The sequence below is a fragment of the Mastigoproctus giganteus genome, chromosome 10 (genome assembly GCF_048544385.1).
Source record: "Mastigoproctus giganteus isolate SK-2022 chromosome 10, ASM4854438v1, whole genome shotgun sequence".
Classification (NCBI taxonomy): domain Eukaryota; kingdom Metazoa; phylum Arthropoda; class Arachnida; order Uropygi; family Thelyphonidae; genus Mastigoproctus; species Mastigoproctus giganteus.
In genome coordinates this window covers 140610921-140628870 of record NC_143584.1, presented here as the reverse complement: position 1 = coordinate 140628870, position 17950 = coordinate 140610921, and the positions used below count along the sequence as shown (strand labels likewise).

Below are 17950 nucleotides of genomic sequence, written 5' to 3'. Positions count from 1 at the left end.
AAATCTGGGAAAAATCATACTATAGGAGAAAATTTAATCAAACCATCAATATCAGCATTTCTTAAAACAGTTCTGGAAAAAGATGACAAAGACGTGAAAGCTAAGCCACTCAATAACAATACTGTTAGCGGAAGAATAGATGAAATGAGTGAAGATATTGAAATACAACTTGTTGGAAAGCTGAAAACAAGAAAATTTTCATTGCAAATGGATGACTCAACTTGGAGAGACAGTGAAGCCGTACTGATAACTTATGTAAGATATATTGATAAAGGTAATTTTGCTGAAGAAATGTTATTCTGTAAATCGTTAGAGAGCACCATTACCTCCAAAGATATATATAATAAGCTAAAAAATTACTTAGATGACAATAATATATCAATGAAAAATATAACATCTTGCGCTGCAGATGGTGCTCCTAATAATTTAAATTCTATACAGTGGGACCAACTGATGATGTTACCAACAGCAAATTCAAAATGGGAAGCATTCAAAGAACTTATCTTGGAAGCTACTAGGCTTTACATACCAACTAAGAAATATTGTTCAAGGTTTAGGCCTAAATGGATGTCAGATGAACTGATGAGGCATATGGCAGAGAAGAAACATGCATGGGATACATACAAATTAACACATGACACAGAAGCCTATGATAGATACAAGTTGATATGCAACCAAGTTACAAAGGAGGTTAGGCAGGCGAAGGCAGATTACGAGAAATCTTTGGCAAGGGATGCAAAGAAAACAGAAAAGAGTTCTTTACTTATGTAAACTCTAGAAGGAAGGGGATGAATCAGATTGGTCCACTTGGTATTGATGGGTCAACTGTTGATGATCCTGCTCAGGCAGCTAACAAACTAAATGAATATTTTGCATCGACATTCACACATGAGAAGTTATTCAGCGAGGGGAATGCCAGAGGTGTATTCAACTCTAGCAGTAAGCTACAGAATCTTGAAATAACTGGGAGTAAAGTGGAGGAGAAACTGTTGAAGATAAACACAAGAAAGGCACCTGGGGTGGATGGGATCTATCCAGTTATATTAAAGGAGGCAGCAAAGGAAGTAAGCAAACCCTTAGCCATAATTATGAGAGCTTCCTTGGACTCAGGGGAGGTACCCATAGACTGGAAATGTGCAAATGTGACCCCAATTCACAAAGGAGGATCAAAGGCTGACACAAGTAATTATAGACCTGTGAGCTTAACTTCTGTTCCAGGAAAATTAATGGAGGCACTGGTTAAAGAAGCACTGCAGGATCATTTAGACAAGACTTCAGTTATAGCTCGGACACAGCATGGTTTTGTTAAGGGGAAGTCTTGCCTGACCAATTTGATTGGATACTATGATGCAGTCACAAAATAACTGGATGCAGGGAATAGCTTTGATATTATATACTTGGATCTTAGAAAGGCTTTTGATACTGTTCCACATGGAAGACTGCTACACAAATTGGAGCAGTGTGACATTGGAGGCAAATTGCTGCTATGGATAAAGGGATGGTTGAGTGGCAGAAGACAGAGAGTGGTAATCAATGGACACTGCTCATCGTGGACTAATGTTATTAGTGGAGTCCCTCAGGGCTCAGTGTTGGGTCCATTATTGTTTTCTGTATTTATAAATGATATTGATGATGGTATATCAAGCTTAATGTCCAAGTTTGCAGACGATACAAAGGTTGGCAGGGTTGTCAAGGACACTACTGACACTATGCTGCTGCAACAGGATCTGGAAAGGTTGAGCAGATGGGCTTCGAGGTGGCAAATGAAGTTTAACATTGACAAATGTAAAGTACTACACATGGGAAACAGCAACCCTAGAGCAACGTATCAACTCTGTGGTACTACACTGACAGTGGTAGAGAATGAAAGGGACTTGGGGGTGGTTGTGCAGGCAGATATGAAGTTCTCTGAGCAGTGCAGACAGGCTGCCAGAGTAGCTCATGGAGTATTGTCAATGATATACAGGAATTTTTCCAGCAGGGATAAGGAGGTGATTATTCTCTTGTATAAGGCAATGGTCAGGCCACACCTAGAGTACTGTATACAGGTCTGGAGGCCTCATTTCAAGAAGGATGTAGAGCTGCTGGAACGAGTACAGAGAAGGGCAACAAGATTAGTGAATGGAACAAAGGGGTGCTCTTACGAAGAAAGGCTCAAGTTTTGCAAATTACAGTGTCTGGAGATTAGGCACCAGCGAGGTGATCTGATAGAGGTGTATAAAGCCTTGAATGGTTTGAGCATGCTCAACGCTGATGGGATTCTTCCTCTAGCTCAGAATAATCACCTGAGAGGGCATAAATTCAAATTGAGAAAAGACAGATGTAGGATAGACGTGCGGAAATTTGCCTTTAGCCAGCGGGTGGTTGGTTGGTGGAACAGACTTCCAACCCTTGTCGTGGAGGTTGATAGCCTAAATAAGTTTAAGGCCCAGCTGGACAGGTATTTTGAACGAACAGAGGGGTAAAGTGGAAGTGGTTTTTTTTTTTTTTTTTTTTTTTTGGCTGATGCTGCATAAGCTTGCTTTCTTGCATCAAATGCCTCTACTAATGCTAATGCTAATATGATGGGCAAGAAAAATGGCTGCTTAAAATTGATGAAAGATGAGAATCCAGAAATGCTTATTGTGCATTGTGTTATTCATAGGGAAAACTTGTGTCTCTTCAAGCTTTTTTGTGAAGAACAAAATGAAGACCATGTGAGACTTTTACTTCACACTGAAGTAAGGTGGCTCTCGAAAGGGAACTGCTTGAAAAGATTTATGGAACTATTTGATACTATTAGTGACTTTTTAAGTGACAAACCTAAAATGAAGCATCTGTTAACGGTGGATGGTAAAGCATTTGTGAGTTATTTAGCCGATATCTTTGAAAAACTAAATATATTAAATAAACAACTTCAAGGAACAAATAAAACTCTCGTCGATGCAAAAGCGAAGACATTTGGTTTCATTACATTTATTAAATTATGTCAAAAATATATTTTTAAAAAAAATTTGAACAGTTTCGTTGTCTGCAAAAATGTGAAGTGACTGATACCGCTGTATTTGTTATTGTTGATCATCTGAAAATTCTGTCCGATGATTTAAAAGAAAGGTTTTTTGATTTAAAACAAATTGATTTTCCAACCTGGATGATGCAACCAATGTTAGTGGATTTGTCTGATGTATCAATGCAGTACCAAGAAGAATTCTCAGAAATGCAAAATGATGAGTCAGTTAAAACTTTATTCAATATAAAAGAAGCGATGGCATGGCTTTGTGATGAAACAGAAATTAAATACCCAAATTCAACCAACTTTGCAAGAGAGCTATTGTTACCGTTTCCATCTTCATATTTAGCTGAATGTGGATTTAGTGCCATAAATGATTTGTTACTAAAGAAAAGAAATCGACTGGATATCACAATGTCTATTATATGTTTTGAAAATTTACTTACTATTTTTTTATTAATAATTTCCTAATGATTTCTTCCTAAAATGTAAGTCTCGTGTCCTGAACAAGTCGTAATTAGGCTTCATTTAGGAAATAATTCAATTTTTGAATATAAAAAATATGTATATCGGTGTTTCCCAACGTTACATAGGGGGCATCAGAATTTTAGAAAGACTTAGGTGGGGCATGGTAAAGAAAAGGTTGGGAAACACCGCTTTAGATGTTACCTACCTCCCCTAAACGTTTTTACCAATATTTTTGAAACACCATGTATACACACACACACACACACACACACACACACACACATAGGGTGATTCACCACCAGTGCGACAAACTTGCAGCAGGTGTAGGGGGCACAAAGACGAATCGGAATCACATAGCATTGCAGGGTCCGAAATGCCTTCGTCATGCGGTAGAGGACGTTGAACGGGAGGTCGCGTGAATAGTGATCCCGCTGGAAATCAGCATTTGCGAACCATTTCTGTTGAAGAAACCAAGTAGCAAAAGTCCTCCGGAGTGGATAATCCACAGGCTCCAATGATTGGACGCGTTGCAGATGGTATGAACTCATTTGGTTTGTTGACAGTATCCTCCGTACAATGGATTGGGAAATTCCCAATCGTTGGCCTATCGCCTTCTGCAAGATGTAGGACATTCTCCTCATTGTCTGGCGCCCTCGTCGTTCACCCTCGATTCATGGTACCTCTCGTGAAACAACCAGTCTCACATAACCTAAATCATATGATCAGGAGCACGCCTGTGCAGGAAACGTTCCTGGTACAAGCGCAGAGCGGCGCGCCCATTACAGTCCACAGCTCCATACGTGAGTTGCATGTTGGCCAGTTCAACGTTTGAATACTCGTCCATCCTACTGCCTCGGGAACTGGTTCGCAAATGCTGACTTCCAGCGGGATCGCTGTTCACGCAACCTCCCGTTCAACATCCTCTACCACATGACAAAGGCATTTTGGACCCTGCAATGCTATGTGATTCCGATTCGTCTCTGTGCCCCCTACACTTCCTGCAAGTTTTTCGCACTGGTAGTGAATCACCCTGTGTGTGTATATATATATATATATATATATATATTTATTTGTATATATATCCTTTGCATTTCTTTAAATCCATCTTGGTATTGTCTGCTTGAATTATCTTCAATATTATAGAAAATATTTTATATATATATAATTCTAATTAAATCCAAATGATTGGAGCAATATGGCCTTAGTTGCTAATGCTCCTAAAAACCAAATAACAACAACAATCCAAATGAATTTAATATTAACAGTAGAAATAAGTGCAAAATTAAGTGAAAATAAAAAATAAGGATAGTAGAGCAGACATCAGTGGCAGCAAATATGCAGAAACCACAACATGTTGCATGTATTTAACTGAATACAGAATACAGAAATAAGTAAAAATAAAAAGTAGAACATACCATAACATCAAATTGAATAGAAAAGCCTGGTAGTAGTGTGATGAATTCCTAACGCTGCATCCGTGCTGCCCTCTATAGCCTAATTTATTTCCAGATATATATGTTTAGCAGTTGCTTTGTCTGTTCAGTAGTTTGGTTTTTCCATGTGAGTATTACTTATCTGTCCTATTATTTTTACACTACATATGGACCACCGTTGTACAAATCTATTGCACTGGCAATGTGATCTTGGTATCATTCTTTCACGGCATGGGTTTGTGTAGCGTTCAAAATGTAGTGGTTCCCTGACCATTATGGCCTCATGGTCCACTGATGAGATGGGGCATAATGGTCAGTCTTTTCTATTCAATTCGATATTATGGTATGTTCTACTTTTTATTTTTACCTTTCTCATCCATTTTTACTTATTTCTATATTGTTGGCCTGTTACATTTACACATAGTGATATTTCACGCAATTCGGAAACTGGTGCTTAGCAGGGGGGGGGGACACGATCGCTGATTTAATATAAAATGAAACCTAAAAAATGTGAATTTTAAAGCACTGTGAATATTTTCCGCCATAAAGAAAAATTGGGCGTGGCTAAAATTATCTTTCCCGGTCAAAACAGCGCTCAGTGGGTGGGGGAGAGGGGTGACAAAATTGCGAGCGTGGATGTTTCTCGCTAATCCTTGTTCAGTATGTGTTATGCGCTTGTCATGGAAGGTTTCGTCATTTGCTTTTAATTTATATGCTTATAAATTGAATAAATTTATCAATTTATAAATTGATATGCTCACAAAAATGATAAATCTAACGTTTTGCAGTGTAAAACAGACTTTCGAGTGTGTTAACGGAAGAAAGTGACTATATTGTGGACAAGTTCTTTCTAACCCGTACAAAAATATGGCAACGAATAACAAGAAAAATGTGAAAATATCAAAGGTGATGACATTAGCGAATAAAATTGAGTTCTTAGACAAAATTTCTAATGGTGAAAGTGTCTCCTCAGTGGCAAAACATTATAAAATCAATGAGTCAACAGTACGATCAATCAAAAAATCGGAAGAAAAAATCCGCCGTAGTGTCAAGAAAACGCGCTAATTGCTTCAAAAATTTGCTCTGTAACTCGTGATGTTAAATTAGAAAAAATGGAAAAAGCTTTAAATCTGTGGATAGAAGACTGAACTCAAAATAAAATTCCGTTAAATTCACTCATCATTCGTGAAAAAGCAAAACTCCTTTACCAACACTTTAGCAAAACTGGTGATAGCACTGGCGGGATAAGTTTTTTTGCTAGCAAAGGCGCTGGTTTGAAAGATTTATGTGAAATTTCTAATAAATATTACATTTAATATTAAACTGTTTCTTTATTTTCATTTCGAACTTGCTTGCATTTCACTATGTACTGTCTATGTACATAGTCATATTATGAAGGTACATATAATACATACATTGACAAAATTTTAGACTAGTTTTTCTTATATATTTCATACTTTGGAACGGAACCCCTTTATTACTATGGGAGCCATAACTCACCATTCGGGTTTTCGGTATTCGCGACATTTCTCAAGAACGTAACCCCCGCATATAGCGCGGGGTTCCTGTATCTGTACGATGATGATGACCAAATCCACGTACCGTGCAGATAGGTGTCAAGCCACACCTATGCGCAATTAAATTATCAAGCAACTCAGAAGCCTATGGCAGATATAAGCTAGTCTGTAATCAGGTCACAAAGGAGGTTAGGCAGGCGAAGGCAGATTACGAGAAATCTTTGGCAAAAGATGCTAAGAAAAACAGCAAGGATTTCTTCACTTATATAAACTCTAAAAGGAAGGGGATGAATCTGATTGGTCCACTTGATATCGATGGATCGACTGTTGATGATCCTGCTCAGATAGCAAACAAACTGAATGAGTATTTTGCATCTACATTCACATATGAGGAGTTATTAAGGTTTGAAAATGGCAGCTTATCAAATTGTAGCAGGGTGCTTAATGATTTTGTAATAACTGAGAGCAAAGTAAAGGAGAAATTGTTGAAGTTAAACATAAGAAAGGCACCTGGGGTGGATGGGATCTATCCAGTTATATTAAAGGAGGCGGCAAAGCAACTAAGCAAACCCTTAGCCATAATTATGAGAGCATCCTTGAACTCAGGGGAGGTCCCCACAGACTGGAGATGTGCAAATGTATCCCAAATTCACAAAGGGGTTTCGAAGGGTGACATGAGTAATTACAGACCAGTTAGTTTAACTTTTGTTCCGGGTAAAATAATGGAGTCACTGGTTAAAGATGCATTGCAGGATCATCTAGACAAGACTGCAGCAATAATTCAGACACAGCATTGGTTTGTTAAGGGAAAGTCTTGTCTCACAAATTTGATAGGATATTATGATGTGGTTAGGAACTGGATGCAAAAAATAATTTTGATATCATATATTTGGATTTCAGGAAAGCTTTTGACACTGTTGCACATGGAGGACTATTGTACAAATTGGAGCAGAATGGTATTAATGGTAAGTTGCTACAATGGATAAAAGGATGGTTGGGTGGGGGAAGACAGAGGGTGGTAATCAATGTGTGCTGCTTTTCGTGGACTAATGTTATTAGTGGAGTCCCACAGGGTCGGTTTTGGGTCCTCTGTTGTTTTGTATATTTATCAATGACATTGATGAAGGTATATCAGGCTTAGTGTCGAAGTTTGCACATGATACAAAGGTTGGCAGGATTGTTAATGACAGTAATGGCAGTGTGCTACTGCAACAGGATCTAAAAAATTTGGGAAGATGGGCTAAGAAGTGGCAACTGAAGTTTAACCTTGACAAATGCAAAGTACTGCATATGGGTAGAAGTAATCCCAGAGAAACATACCAACTGTGTGGTACTACACTTAAGGTGGTAGAAAATGAAAAAGACCGACCTGGGAGTAATTGTGCAGTCAGATATAAAGTTTTCTGAGCAATGCAGACAGGCTGCCAAGGCAGGTCACAGGGTTTTGTCAATGATATATAGGAATTTTGGAAGCAGGGAAAAGAAGGTGATTGTCCCTCTGTATAAGGCAATGGTCAGGCCATGCCTTGAGTACTGCGTACAGGTCTGGAGGTCTCATTTTAGGAAGGATGTAGATTTACTTGAGCGTGTACAGAGAAGGGTAACAAGATTGGTGAGGGGAATGAAGAGATCCTCTTACCAAGAGAGGCTTAAGTTATGCAAATTTCAGTGGCTGGGGACTAGGCACCTGCGCGGTGATCTGATTGAGGTGTATAAGGCCTTGAATGGGTCGAGCCCGCTGAATTCTGATGGGATCCTTCCACTTGTTCAGATTACGAACCTAATTGGGCATAAATTCAAATTAAGAAAAAACAGATGTAGAATAGATGTGTGTAAATTTGCCTTTAGCCAGCGGGTAGTTAATTGCTGGAACAAACTTCCATCTGTCATTGTGGAAGTTGATACGTTAAATAAATTTAAGGAAGAACTGGACAGGCATTTGGAGGGAATGGTGCGATTTTTTTTTTTTTTTTTTGGCTGATGCTGCATAAGCTCATAAACTTGCTTTCTTTCATCACATGCCACTATTACTACTATTAACCTGGGGTTCAAAACAGGGCCAAATTAGAGCTTTTATGCTCCATGGAAAAAAATTTTTCTATGATACTATTAGGACTAATATTAGTTGGTTGCTGTATGAGTTTAGCTTGTGCGGCTGCATTTATATGGTTTCTTATGTAATTGTCAGGCATTTTGTTTCTGATAAGGGTATTTTTCAGTTTTATTAAAGCTGCTATAATGCTTTCTGGGGTATTGCATATGTGTATAATTCTGTTTGTTTGGTTTCTGATAAAGTTTCCATGTATATTTTTGGCTAATTTAGTTTCCCAGTTAGTTAGTTTAATTGCTGGGAAGCAGAACAGGTCTCTTTTATCATAGTGTTTGGTGTATACAAAGTCGTTTGTTATTGTGATTTGACTGTAGGTAGCTGGCTTGCAGGTTGCTTTCGGAGTTGGTTCTTTCTATAGTCAAATCTTCGTGATAGAATTTTTTAGCCGTGTTGTCGAAGTCTCTATGGTTGATGACTAGTACATCGTCTATGTACCTGTAGTATGTGATGTCTCCTTTAAGCTTATTTTCATAAAAGTGCAAATAGAGGTTGGCTATGGAGCATGAACGACTTGATCCCATAACCACACCTCTAATTTGCACATGCTGTTCATGCTCCATGGCCAGCCTCTATTTGCACTTTTATGAAAATAAGCATAAAAGAAATTATAGCTCTAATTTGGGCCCCCTTTGTACCCCAGGTTAATTGCACATAGGTGTGTCTTGACACCTATCCACACAGTACCTGGATGTCCAAAATCAAAATACCCCACTAGCAGAGTTATTAACACCAGGAATGTAAATACATTGGTCATCATCACCATACAGATATAATGCCTCTCTACTAAATCGAGATTTAATTAAAAGTACAGAAACACTGGGTTAATATTCACAATGAAAGAGGCTGTATATACAGTGAAACTTCTCCTAACGGACACCTCTCGTTAATGGACATCTCTCTACAACAGACATTTTCAAATTCCCCAACTCACCTCCATTGGTTTTAACGTGTTTGCAGCTTCTGTCTAGCAGACATTCTCTGTAATGGACGCGGACAGGCAATCTGCACTGTTTCGTTTAGATTAGCACTTAATTTGATCTCCCCATAACGGACAGCAGGCGAGCTCACGGCCCTTTTTCTAGGAACGTTTCTTCCACGTATTGCCTCAATCGTGTGTTTATTTTCTATTTCCGATTCTCTGAATTTTATCAAGGTTTACGTCGCGGTTCTAAACCCTTTTTCAAGAATTTTCAGGCACGTGTAAAACTTCTGACGAATTCGGTGTGTGCAGGGGGGGGGGGGGGGAAATATGGTTGGCCTTTTGTCTTTTCAGTTTCAGTTTTCAGTTTTGTTCAGTGTCGTGTGAAGTGCACAATGTCTTCTCGTAAACATTTAACTTTAAAAGATAAAGTCGAACTCATTAATGCGTATGATCGGCAAAAAAATAGTGTTCGCAATCTCGCTGCAAAATTCAAAATCGGGAAGACGCAGGTAAGCAACATCCTAAAGGAAAAAAAATGAACTGCTCAAACAATTTTGGCAACACGTAAATGATCAGGTTCAAAAATCATTCCCGAAAACTGTTGGACTTCAAATTTGTCGCGCACGTGCTAAAAAAATTCCCATTAATGGGCCTATTATTAGGGAAAAGGCTTTGGAGTTTGTGAAATCTATGGAAGTAAATGAGTTCAAAACTTCTGTGGGATGGCTAGACAAGTTCAAAACTCGGCATAAAATTTCTTGGAAAACCGTAAGTGGTGAAGGTGGATCCTGTTGATACTGGGGTTGTAACAGAGTGGACCATCAAATTGGAAGATTTATGTTGTGGTTTTGAAGCTAAGGATATTTACAACTGTGACGAAACAGGGTTGTTTTTTTAAAGCTCTTCCTGAAAAAACAATGAGTCTAAAAAACGAAAAGTGCCAGGGCGGAAAAATTTCTAAGGAACGCTTCACTGTACTATTGTGTACAAATATGCTGGGAGACTTAGAACAACCTCTTGTTATAGGAAACCCACAAAATCCTCGTTGTTTCAAGGGCATAAAGTTGAATCTTTTGGATGTTGACTGGAAGTCTAATAAAAAAGCGTGGATGACACGAGATATCATGAGCGAATGGATAAGTCACTTTAACCAAAACATGATTCGTCAAAACAGAAAAATTATTCTTTTTCTGGATAATGCTGCATCTCACCCGCACATTGAACTGTCCAACATTCAAATCATTTTTCTGCCACCAAACACATCCGCAGAGTGTCAGCCCTTGGATCAAGGGATAATAAAAAATTTTAACCTTCACTACAGAAAACGTGTTTTAAGACATCTCATTGCAAACATGAACGATGTAACATGTGCGAGTGACCTTGCAAAGAAAATCAGCATCCTAGATGCGATTCAATGGATTTCCTTTTCAGTAAATGCAATTAGAAAACAAACTGTCGTGAACTGTTTTGTAAAGTCTGGCTTCTCAAACGCAAAAATTGAAGTTGTGAACAGCAATGTGGAGCACCAAGAAGAACAAGAACTTCAACATCTACTGATAATGTACGATACTTCCGCTACAAGTGACCCTGGCTACAAAGATATAGACTCAAACCTCACTACAGAAGATGGTGCCTAGATATCAACGACATTATCATCGATATTTTTCAAGAAGTTCCTCATGAGGATGAAGAAATGGAAGGAGGTCATTCTGTCGAAGAACATATTAACGACGAACCACCGATGAAAATAGAAGCAGCGCTCATACAAATCAATCGTTTAAAAATGTTTTTCGCTGCTGAAGAAGATACTGAAGGACTTTCGATGGTTTCTTCACTCCAAACAAATGTTGAAAACAAAATTATCAGCCGGAAGAAGGTGCAGAAGAAAATAAGTGATTACTGTATGTATTTTTCTTTAGATAAAGTCATAATATGCATAGCACAATTGTATGTATATTATTTACAAAAATATTGTGCAAAATCTGTATATAATTTAATTTTACATTAAACGTTTAACGATTTTTCTTTATCTCTTGTGTATGTAATTGTATATTATTTACAAAAATATTGTTCAAAATCTGTATATATTTTAATTTAATTTTACATTAAACGTCTAATGATTTTTCTTTTTTTTTTTTTTTTCTTTTCTTTTTTTTCTCCCTCAGACTTCTTGTTAGCGGACACTTCTCTCTAGCGGACACATTTTCGTTACCCATGGCTGTCTGTTAAAGGGAAGTTTCACTGTATTTGTAAATAGTTATCCCCATGGGCACATACAAGGCTGCCACGCCTTAGAAAAGCATTGACACTCCACACCCTATGGATAACACATTTAATTTTAATAACTATCATCCCATCTTTTCCCATTTTATTTTAATTACCACCATGTCAATTACTATCATTTATTTCTATCATTTTTAGCCTGGTTAGATATCATATTGTATCTGCTTCCCACAATAATAAATCAAGCTTTAAATTACAATCAACACCAGCCCACACTCAGGAATGCAAAGCATGTGACTTTGCCTACGGAAAGGTTAACCATCACGCCACGGATAAAACCTGGTACATCTGCGCAATAAACTGTACCACACACAAATAAAATTAAACTTTGGCAAGAAATTGAACATTTTCAGAGTATCTCACCATAGTATCTCACCACCACAGGAATGGAGGTGAGAACTATGATATTTCAATATGTTACATATTCGTAGGGCTTTGAATCTCCTATCACAGTTTGCTGTAATATACAAAAACCACCCTGTTTATTTAAAATTTAGTACTTATATAAAATTAAGTACATATATTCAATAAGATTATTCTTATAATTCCAAATTATCCACCAAGTATTTAACCTGCAAAACTGGTATAAAGATTACAGAAACTGATATGAATAATACATTCCTCCAGTATGGCTATATGTCTGCTCAAAGCCTCTGAGGAGTAGCAGAGGTGTGACCATGGGTAGGAATGTTAATTTTCATTTATTTTCATTAATTTTCACTAACATATTCCAATTTCTCCAGCTTTCTTTAAAATTTCGTTTAATTTAGTTGCTTTTATATGTATCTTTTATATTTTTATATGTAAGGCTATCCATGCCAGGGCTAGTTTTAAATATAACTAACGGGTTGGTTGGGGTCACTACAAACCTGACACTCCCAAGTAGTACCACAATTTAAAAATAATAATGTATAAATAAGTTAAATGCATATATAACCCATGCTTGTGTAATGTCTAATTGTCCACTGACAATAGCATTAACACTGGAGCCAATATTTATTTATTTATTTAAACCTAAATATCATTTGATATAATTCAAATATATTTATATATATATTTATATATATATATATTCTTTCAACTGTGATAAACAAAATGGCCTGCACAACTTTCAGAATTTTATCTGTTCTTGCACCTAACTAAAAATTGTTGAATGCCCCTGATACAGGCCAACGTCTGAAAAGAAAACAATGGTGAGTGTTCTTCTGGACAACCTAACCCCTTTTTGCTCAGATTCTTAATGGAGAGGTCCTTCAATTATTTGCAAAACATAAATGTTTCTGCAGGCCAATAAAAATGCTCTTGAAAATATTACATAATACACTACAAAATACTGTTTGGAGACTCTCCCCTCCTCCATTTCTTTACAGATTGTATGGTGCCTTTAGATAAAATATAAATGCTCAAAGCATAAAATATTATGAGTTTAAAATACACTATAAAATGTCGGTGTCAAGACTTATTGGCCTATCCTCGGTGGGTGGGCAGGTACCCTGGTGTTGCAATCATGCCAACCCAGTTGTGAAGTTATTTCCACAATATGAGAGATGCCAAAAGGTGTGCAAGGTAATACTTAAATAAAATACACTATAAAATATCGGTGTAAATACATCATAGTGAACCCATAATGAAAAACTGCATAAGCAGAGTAAAAGCATCGATTTAATTGTATCTCATCATGACTACCTTCACAACAAGTTACCACGTACTGCACTACCTCAAATAAGTAATGCTTCCCCAATAGAGAAGACTATAGTGGGCACCACCCAGACATGGATAAGCCAATACGAGGATAGGCCAATAAGCCCTTGAAACACTGCTGCCTGGGTGGTGGTGCCCACTGAGAATAAGTAACGATAGTCTTCTCTATTAGGAAGTGTTACCTATTCGAGGTAATGCAATACAAGGTAACTCGTTGTGAAGGTAGTCACAACGAGTTACGAGTTAAATCGATGCCTTTACACTAACTTATGTAGTTTTTCATTATGAGTTCACCATTGTGTATTTACACTGATATTTTTTTATGGTGCCTTTATGTACAACTTCTGGAATCACAGCAATATTCTGTTTTGTAAGTAACTAAAATGATTACCTGTGGATAATTCATGGTTTCCAAAGTACTTTCATAGGCTGATCTCAAGGACGCAAAGTTAATCATAACATCTGCTTCTGGATGTTTTCGCATTGCATCTGACATATTCTTGTAAACTAAATAATCATACAACATAATAAGAATAATATAATTAGAGGAATGTTCAAGAAAAAAATCAATATACAAAAAGGTGACAAATCTCACAAAGCTGATATTTGCCACTTCCCTCTCCTCGTGTGTGTGCGCGCACGCGTGCATGTCAATTTCTGCTCAAATAAGGAACATTTTAAATGATTTTTTAATGACTTAAAAGAACTTTGTAACTTATTCATTTTAAAAAACAAATAATAAAATATAATAAAAATGTAATTTTAATATTATCAATGTTGTCAGAGAAGAACTGAATGCAAAGGCAATTTGAATACAAGGGGCATTTTGAAAAGTTATCTACCTCACACTAATAAAGAAACAACACAGCCCAATTTTTTTTAAAAAATTTTCCTCAATATATATCCTCTTGAGTTAAATACCAGAAAAAAAAAAGACCTTTGTTCCAGTCTCTGAAAAAAGCCATATACAGAAGCCGTAAGACCATCATCACTGGAATATACAATGAGTGATCACTGAATTATAACCACCTACCTAATACTTTGTAGGTCCTCCTTTTGCCCTCAGTACAGTAGCTATCTGATATGGCATTGATTCAACAAGATGTCAGAAGCGTTCAGGAGGTATGGCCAACCAAGCTGTGTGTAAGGCACCTAGCAATGCAGGTATGGAGGTGATTAGTGTATCCAGATGCCTGATATGCCTTTCCATAGTGTCCCACAAGTGCTCTATGGGATTGATATCGGGTAAGTTTGGAGGCCAATCGATATGCTGGAAGTCAGAACTGTGTTCCTCAAACCATTCCTGCACATAAAGTGCCTGATGGCTCGGTGCATTGTCATCTTGGAAGACACCAAGATGACAATGCAAGATGACAATGCAAGATGACATCGCCATTCGGGAAAAAGTGTAACATAGCGGGGTGTACACAGTCAGCAGAGACAGCGGAGACCAGTGATATGTTGTTCTACATGCACCAGGGGTCCAAGTTTCTGCCAGTGAAACATGCCTCACACCATACATGCACCTCCACCAACCTGCACTTTTGATACCATACATGATGGATCAAGAGCCTCGTGTTGCTGACACCAAATCCGTACACAACCATCCACGGTGTGGAGTAAATAAGTTGTGCTGGTCGGATGAGTCTCCGACCAGCACACCTTCCAGTCTTCTTACATCTAACTTGCATGCTCTTTGCACCAGGCAAGTCTTTTACGCCGGTGAAGATTGGTTAGGAGAGTATGCTGTAGGGGTCGTCTGCTGGTATAGCCCAAACGTGCGAGCGTGCGATGCATGGCCATGCCAGATATTGTTCTGGATTGGCCTATGTTGTATTGGGTAATCAACTATTCAACAGTGCTGCACCTGTTTGCCTGTATGAGTAGTCGGACCCGGCGCTCACCTCTAACATCAACCTTTCGCTGACCTTTGCAGTTTTGCCGTCAGCTTGTTGCTTGACCATTTTGAAGCCAGTCCTGGTACACTAATTATGGCGGCTCTCGAACACCCCACCAGTTCAGCCGTTTGGAAAATCAAGGCACCAGCTCGTCGAGCACCCAAAATCTGACCTTTATCAAAGTCCGATAAATCCTTCCTTTTACCCATCACGCTCGGAATTTTACTACCTACTGAACCACTGACACTTTATCTATGCTACATAGGTCGGCTAAACTCCGCACTCTCGTACCTCACGTGGTCAACGGGTCGCATTCAGTTTTTGCAGGGGTGGTCATAATTCAGTGATCACTCAGTGTATATTCCCACACTTCGGATATCTCAAGAGAATAAAATCATTGGGAGCCAGGTCTAGACTGTATGGTAAGTAATTTAACTCTTGGAATCTGCAATATATCAGACCGGCAACTGCTTTAAGGGACTTATTTACAGCCTTAAAAGTTTTAAATTTTCAGAAATTAAAAAAAAAATAAAATAAAGCATTTTGCCTTTATTAATATGTTAATATTAATAAATGTTATAATAATATTAATAAATTAAATTATAAATAAATGATACAATTACCTTTTTCAATCTGCTTGTTAAGTATTTACATTTAATAATCGACTACTGAACAAATTTGAAGTAATGATTTAAACAATAAATGTGGATTGTATTAGTGTATATCAACGGAGTCCAACCTTTTTTTTTTTTTTTTAATAATTGTCACAGTCAAGAATAACAACATTTTTTCCACACACGAATCCCACCTCCATTTTATGTGCGTGTGTTCAAATTTGTAAAAGATAAAAAAAAAAAAAAAAATTTACAAACTTTTTGAAATGTTTAAAAAAAATTCGAAAATTTATTTTACATTTTAATATTCATTAACACAGAATTAAAATATCAATATTATTTATAACATTTAAGGTGATATCTGATGTGATTTTTTGCTTAGTACAAGTTGGATATCCAGCGGAAAGCTTGCTAATGAACAACGTAGTTCTACCTCCATATTTTTCTGAAGTATATTTGTTTGGTACTTCGATTTTAACATTGTAAATTTGAAAGTGCTGTTTCACAAAGCCAGGTTCAGCCAAAATATGAAAATAATTTACAAATAACAGAATTTCATAATGATTAACCCATTATTCTTAATGATACAAATCGTTCACAGCAATTAAATTTAAATCTGACTGTTTCCATTACACAAACACTACAGAGGTCTCAGACAGTTTTTAAATTCTATACAGTGGGATCAACTGATGATGTTACCAATGTTGAATTCTAAATGGGAAGCCATCAGGAACTTAATCTTGGAGGCAACTAGACTTTTCATTCCAACTAAGAAATATTGTTCAAAGTATAGCATAAATGGAGGTCAGATGAATTAATGAGGCTCTTGGCCGAGAAGAAAAATGTATCAGATGCATATAAATTATCAGGTGACACAGAAGCCTATGGCACATATAAAATAGTCTGTAATCAAGTCACAAAGGAGATTAGGCATGCGAAGGTAGATTACGAGAAATCTTTGGCAAAGGATACAAAGAAAAACAGCAAAGTGTTCTTTATTTATGTGAACTCTAGAAGGAAAGGGATGAATCAGATTGGACCACTTAACATAGATGGGTTGACTATTGATGATCATGCTCAGGCAGTTTTAAACTGAATGAGTATTTTGCATCTACATTCACACATGAGTAATTATTCAAGGAGGGGAATGCTAGAAGTTTATCAAACTAACAGGGAGCTAAGTAATTTTGTAATAACTGAGAGCAAAGTGGAGGCAAAATTGTTGAAGTTAAACATAAGCAAGGCAACTGGGATGGACAGGATCTATCCAGTTATATTAAAAGAGGCTGCTGTTGTTGTTGTTGTTGGAGTGGGGTTTAATGGTGCAAGGGTTACTAAGGCCAAATTGTGCCTGTTACTTTAGTCTAGAAGTGACTGTATATGTTATAGGAAATAGGTCTAAAAGTGACTGTGACTTAATCATTTTCAGGTAAGTGAAAAGTTCTGAGAAATTGCTACCATTTCCAAGTATATGGGTTGTAGAGGTGGTTGTAAATTGAGCTGTGATTTGAAACATGCAATTCGAACTGAATGGTAATGTGCACACTCAATTAGGATATGTTTAACAGTGAGTAGGGAGCTACAGTGTAAACAAAATGGAGGATCTTCTCCTAGTAGTAAAAAGAAATGCGTTAGATGTGTATGGCCAATTAGTGTTCTTGCAAGCACGACCTCTTCATGCCTGTTTAGTCTGAAACTGGATCTCCACAACTGTGGATTCTGTTTTATCTCAAGAAGTTTGTTTGCTGTCTGGGTATGCCACATTTCAGACCACATTTCAGTACATATCCATTGTATGATTAGTTTGAAATCAAAGTAAGGAACTGAGACAAAGCTGCAAAGCGCTTTGCAGCTTCATCTGCATGCTCATTTCCTGGAATTCTGACGTGGCTGGGTATCCAGTAGAATTTGACGGTCAGTTTCTTTTCATCGAGATTACATACCTGTGATCTGATTTGTGTGAGAAGTGGATGGGAACGTTGTAGTTTATTCTGTAAGGCACTCACTGCGCTTAA

At 37.4% G+C, this 17950-nt stretch overlaps 1 protein-coding gene across 2 annotated transcripts in view; it reads right to left on the bottom strand.

Moving 5' to 3' along the window:
• Positions 1-17950, bottom strand: part of ATPCL (ATP-citrate synthase) — a 551864-nt gene that overhangs the window by 209489 nt on the left and 324425 nt on the right. For both annotated transcript variants that reach the window (XM_090382775.1, XM_090382774.1), the window contains exon 16: positions 13815-13930. In XM_090382775.1, the coding sequence (XP_090238901.1) occupies positions 13815-13930 (116 nt within the window). The remainder of the gene's footprint in view (positions 1-13814; positions 13931-17950) is intronic.